The sequence below is a fragment of the Panicum hallii genome, chromosome 8, assembly GCF_002211085.1.
Source record: "Panicum hallii strain FIL2 chromosome 8, PHallii_v3.1, whole genome shotgun sequence".
NCBI lineage: Eukaryota > Viridiplantae > Streptophyta > Magnoliopsida > Poales > Poaceae > Panicum > Panicum hallii.
Genome location: NC_038049.1, coordinates 43357119 through 43362672, shown reverse-complemented (window position 1 = coordinate 43362672; position 5554 = coordinate 43357119). Strand labels below are relative to the sequence as shown.

The 5554-nt window shown below is 39.6% G+C and overlaps 1 protein-coding gene across 8 annotated transcripts; it reads left to right on the top strand.

Moving 5' to 3' along the window:
• Positions 1 to 1269: 1269 nt before the first annotated feature.
• LOC112903195 (tropinone reductase homolog At5g06060-like) lies at positions 1270 to 4953 on the top strand. Of its 8 annotated transcripts, XM_025972420.1 has the most exons (3): positions 1270 to 1284; positions 3861 to 4451; positions 4568 to 4953. In XM_025972420.1, the coding sequence occupies exons 1-3, from the start codon at positions 1270 to 1272 to the stop codon at positions 4733 to 4735; spliced, it is 774 nt and encodes a 257-aa protein (XP_025828205.1). In that variant the 3' UTR covers positions 4736 to 4953. The 8 variants fall into 8 exon arrangements, with proteins under 8 accessions (XP_025828205.1, XP_025828206.1, XP_025828203.1 ...); XM_025972421.1 differs by lacking the exon at positions 1270 to 1284 and having other exon boundaries at positions 3831 to 4446; positions 4578 to 4953; XM_025972418.1 differs by lacking the exon at positions 1270 to 1284 and having other exon boundaries at positions 3831 to 4451; positions 4571 to 4953.
• The last annotated feature ends 601 nt before the right edge of the window (positions 4954 to 5554 follow it).

Genomic DNA, 5554 nt, shown 5'->3' with positions numbered 1-5554 from the left:
GGCCTGCGACTTGTGATCTTGCCTAATCATGCTAATCAACTATAACTAGCATTTTAGTTCTAGCAGCACCTCACATCACAAGGACTCCGATGATGAATAATAAGATCTTGTGTTTTCCTTGCAAAGATGAATGCGCCCAAGGATAGTGACGGCGGAGAAAATCCTCCCTCCATGTTCTTCTTGCCGACAAACGATTCAACATCTGATATGCACTGAGTAGCCAAACAATTTGCTTGATCCATTATTTTAATACCTTGACACCGGCATATCAATGGCCGGCTTATTAAGTCAATTGTGCATTAGTTTTCTTCTTAAGCTCTGTCAACTGGCTCCTTGGTCAGATGCAGCTCATGAGGATCACAAATTGAGAAACAAGATGATATGGACGGCACTCAGTGTTTTTTTTGTTTACATTTTGTATGCAATGTAGGTGAATGATGTAGAAAATGCAACATATATATTGAAGTTAACTGGTCACAATAAGCATATTTTAGCCCAAGTAGTATCAGTATGAAAAAAAAGGTGGCAGTAAGAAACTAATGTTAGAAATTTGTACCTACACTAACAATCAAGAAAGAGCAGAAATCGTCTCATAAATTTCAACATCTTGACACTTGCGTGCACTTCTTGATGCAATATGCATTGTTCACATAATATTGACACTAGCAGATCAACGATCGGCTACCAAGTCAACGGTGCACATTAGTTGGCACTAGCAAATCAACAATCTGCTCAATCTCAAGTCAACGGTGCACATTAGTGTGTCTTCTTGGTCAGATGTAATGTGTTAATATTTAAGTGCAACCTCATAGATTCATGAGGAAATGGAGATATGGCCAGCTCTTAGTACAAATACAGAAACAAACATGATTGATTACATAATAAACATATATAAATATCTGCTTTATTTAACGAGTGTCTCATACAGTTATATATAGACACAAACATGGAAGAGTGCACACAGTTTCGCTTACTACTTCCTTGAAGTTCATGTCCAGCTTGCATATTTATTATTAAGCAAGTATGTTAATTCCTAACCTTTTTATTTTTGGTGATTATGCATTATATGTATTCAGGATTTTGACATTAGCAGCTCAACGCATGAACAAATTAAGTCAACTCCTTGACATGTCTATACATTTTCTATACATAACAGTGCTTTTTTCCTATTGCTATGGTTGGAAGCAATGTGTTGCACTCTTTGAATTTAATAGACGTTAGTCAAATTTGGGCACACTTTCTCTTTCAAGCAGTGCAAACATTCATATAATGAAAACTAGCAAGGTGCCCCGCGCAAATAGCGTGGATAGCTAGTTTTTTCATTCTATAATTTTTTTCGAATAATATCATTATAATTATTTTTCTAGATGGCCTAAACTATTTTATGCCTTTTCTCATCTATCATATTTTATCGAGTATTTATTTGGAACACTAAACATATTTTTTCTATTTTTCTAATGCCTCATGTTTATATTACATTAATTATTTTTTTCCAAGAATATAATCTTATTTAAAAAATATTGACTGGTGGTGTACTTTTTTCCCTGAGAGCTTTCATCATTGGGTATATAAATTACCCTCATGTTTTTTAGAAGACCTAGATGAGTAGTTCAATGTATAAGTAGAAACAAATAATCTTCTTTCTTAACTTTGTTCTCCAATTTTCAATACCTAAAGCCCTATGCATGCATGCTCCCATAATATCTTACAATTGATGCATCTTTTTCCCAACACGTACCATAAACTAGGTGTACATATTCACTGTTGCAAGCTAGCAAGGTTTCGCCTTCTCCTTTGTAATTTTATTCAACAAACTCTTTGGTTTAATTTAAACCATTAGATTGTCATAAAATTTAATATTGTCTATCACTTTATTATTAGTGTCGCAATTTCTCAAGCCGTATTTCTGAATATAGCTTAAATAATTTTATTCCGCATGAGCTATTTACATATGTATAACGAATTTTGATTCCCAAACTCAATAGAAATCAAACTATCAATTTATTATTATTTGATCAACTGTTGATTTCCTTATGTGTTTAATTCTGAATTTAGTTATTTACTAATGGCATTCAACATGTACTCTTCTATCAAGTGCTAATTTTCTTATTTGTTTAATTTCGAATTTAGTTATTTACTAATTGCATTCAACATGGACTCTTTGATCAAGTCCTAATTTCGTTATTTTTTAATTTTAAATTTAACTATCTACTAATCGTATTCGGCGAGGACTCTTTGATCAAGTTCTAATTTTTTTTCTTATTTTTTTATTTCGAATTTTGCTATTTACTAATCGTATTCGGGAAGAAGTCTTTGATCAATTCCTAATTTTCTTAACTTTTTAATTCCGAAATTAAATATTTATTACTCGTATTTGATATGAACTCTTTGAGTTAGTCTAGATCGTTAGATTTTCATAAAATCCAACGGTGTAAATCCTTCTCTTTTTTATATTAACGTGGGAATTTCTAGCCCCTCTCGAAAATATGGTGGCTTTTTTAACACTTGCTTAGGCTAACAGCATCAAACCCCTTGCTTCAACTTACCAATGTCCCTCGGCTTAGTATTGTGTCTCTCGCGTAACCTCCCATGCCGAAACCCTTAATTTCCTGGTGTTGCGGTGGAAAGTATAGCATATAATTAATTAGACTGAACTATTCACCTTTGTTTTCTTTTTGTAATTTAACTGAATTTTTTTTATTTTTGCAATTTCAAATTTAGCTATTTACTAATCCTATTTAGCATGGACCCTTTGATCATATCCTAGTTTTTCTTAATTTTTAAATTTTTAAATTAGCTATTTATTAATCGTATTTGATATGTACTCTTTGAGTTAGCCTAGATAGTTAGATCTTCATAAAATCTAACGGTGCAAATTCTTCTCCTTTTTAGATTAACGTGGGAATTTGTAGACTCTTTTTAGCGAATATGATGGTTTCTTTTAATACTCCCTTATTTATATAATAGATTGACTATGTAATATATAAAAATATATCAGTATATAGAACACTTAAAGTGACAAGTAGTGATTCACATAAGGTTAAACAAAATACGAAAATGGTGGATAATCTAAAGAAGGAAAAGAGAAAAAAATTAATGCAATTGAGACTTAAAGTTATTTAGCAACATGAACGGTATCTTGTCTTATATACTCCATGATAAGAGAAAGAAGACTCTGGAATGAGTTAATGTGTATGCATAGGCATGCATGAATATCGTTCTGTCTTGCAAAATGAGTCCTTTTTATCTTTTTCTGTAGTCACATGTACTTAGACAGTGACACTTTAATTAGTTTGAGCAGTGACACTTACAAATAAATTTAGTATTTTGTTCTCCGGATCACCGGTATGTTGTCTTGGCCGGATGCTTGGAATCATTGTTTGCCTACACGGCTGTTTAGCCCGTGTACATAGTGACTAATTGTGTCTGTTTACTCAGCCGTTTATCCTGTTTAATAACTGTTTAAATAGCAACTACTGTAACAGACTGACTACCGACTGTTTAGCGTTACCGTCTAGACTAACATAGCTTGGAATAAAGCTGCACGCAGTGGTTGGCCGGTCGGCAGCAGGTAGCCGTCTTCTTGTGCGCTGTATCTGTCCAAATCCGGCGGTCAGATGAACATACATGGTCTTATACTATTTTATTCAATGGAGATGGAGGTGCTATCTGCTCAGATGATCAGATCACTATAAATAGACAGTGCATGGATGTGAAGTAGCATCTCATCCATCTCATTTGCACTCTACATCCATCGATCACATTTCCATCAATCAGTAATATATATACATATATATACAAGTCGAGAAGCAGGTAGATCGAGGAAGAAGATGGTGGCTGCCGGAAGGAGCAGGGCGGAGCGGTGGAGCCTCGCCGGAGCAACGGCGCTCGTCACCGGCGGCAGTAGGGGCATCGGGCACGCGATCGTGGAGGAGCTGGCGGGGTTCGGCGCGCGGGTGCACACGTGCGCCCGCAGCGCCGCGGAGCTGGAGGCGTGCCGCCGTCGGTGGGAGGAGAAGGGGCTCGCCGTCACCGTCTCCGTCTGCGACGTCTCCGCACGCGCCGACCGCGAGGACCTCGTGGCCACCGCCAGGGCCGCCTTCGGCGGCAGGCTCGACATCCTCGTGAATAACGCGGGGCAGTCTCTGTTCAAGGCGGCGGCGGAGTGCACCGGCGAGGACTACGCGCGGGTCATGGCCACCAACCTCGAGTCGTGCTTCCACCTCAGCCAGCTCGCGCACCCGCTCCTCCTCGCCGGCGGCGGCGGCGGCAGCGTGGTCCACATCTCCTCTATCGCCGGCCTCGTCGGGCTCCCGGCGCTCGCCGTCTACTCCATGTCCAAGGGCGCCATGAACCAGCTCACCAGGAGCCTCGCCGCCGAGTGGGCCCGCGACGGCATCCGCGTCAACTGCGTCGCGCCGGGCGGAGTCAGGACTGACATCAGCAGTGATGTAAGCTTATTACATAACCTCAATCAGCTGATAGAAGACAGTTGATCATCATCTTCTCACAAGAACTTTCATTAAACTAATAACTAATCTCGATTAACTGATGGACTACTGAGCAGAAGACGATAGACCCGGAGCTGGTGAAGAAGGAGATGGCGCGGCTGCCCATGGGGAGGATCGGCGAGCCGGAGGAGGTGGCGTCCATGGTGGCCTTCCTCTGCATGCCGGCGGCGTCCTACATGACCGGCCAAGTCATCTGCGTCGACGGCGGCCGCACCATAACTTAGCTAGCTAGCCACCTCAGTCGACTTTGTCACGTACGTCGATCATGTATGTAGAAGTACGTGATCGAGATCAGGTGCCGGCACATACAGTACATTCTGTTTGTACATTTGTGTGCATTGTGCAGAGGATTTCTGGTTTCGGTTTGTAATCGACTTCCGTCGAATATAATCCACCTCCCTTGTAATATAATCTCGGTTTTCGCTAATGTGAATGTAAAAATAATTTGCTGACTTTTTTTAAAAAAAGAAAAAGATTGTGACATGCATAAGCATGGTAAGGCTACAAGATCTGAATCTTGGTAACTCATATAATTTGTGCTTTAGATTCAACGAATATATAAGCAACAGAAAATAAACTGTTGTGCTAGTGCATAATTTTTTTTTTACCAATTTTAGTCGATGGCAGAGTCAGAGCCAAAAAATTTCAATCAAGGGAGCCAACAAGATCAAGACTTTAATGATAAAGGGAGCAAAATAATGCCTTTTTTTAATTTACCTTCTTAACATCTAAATAAAAAGTGGCAACAGTGGACTTAATAAAAAAATTAGGGGGTAACATATATATATGTATATATATATATATATATATGTCTCCCTTTGACCACCCTACTACCTTCCCTGGTCGACGGTGTTGGTGATGAGTTGGCTACGGGGCTACAGAGACAAAGGGTTTCTTGATCACTGGTGAGCCACTAGAGAGATGAACAGTAGGTAGGGTGGTGAGCGAGAAGCTATAACCATGGTTGGTGGAGGATGGCGCTGGCAGGAAAACAAAGGATGTGGTGGCCTGGGAATACCTGGTTAGTGCGGGGCGAGGGGCGA

Bases quoted from the DNA above. Each gene is read 5' to 3' on its own strand.
- LOC112903195 (XM_025972413.1), top strand. From the start codon at position 3,831: ATGGTGGCTGCCGGAAGGAGCAGGGCGGAGCGGTGGAGCCTCGCCGGA. The intron at 4,492-4,577 runs GTTGATCATCAT...AGAAGACGATAG, and splicing joins CAATCAGCTGATAGAAGACA to ACCCGGAGCTGGTGAAGAAG.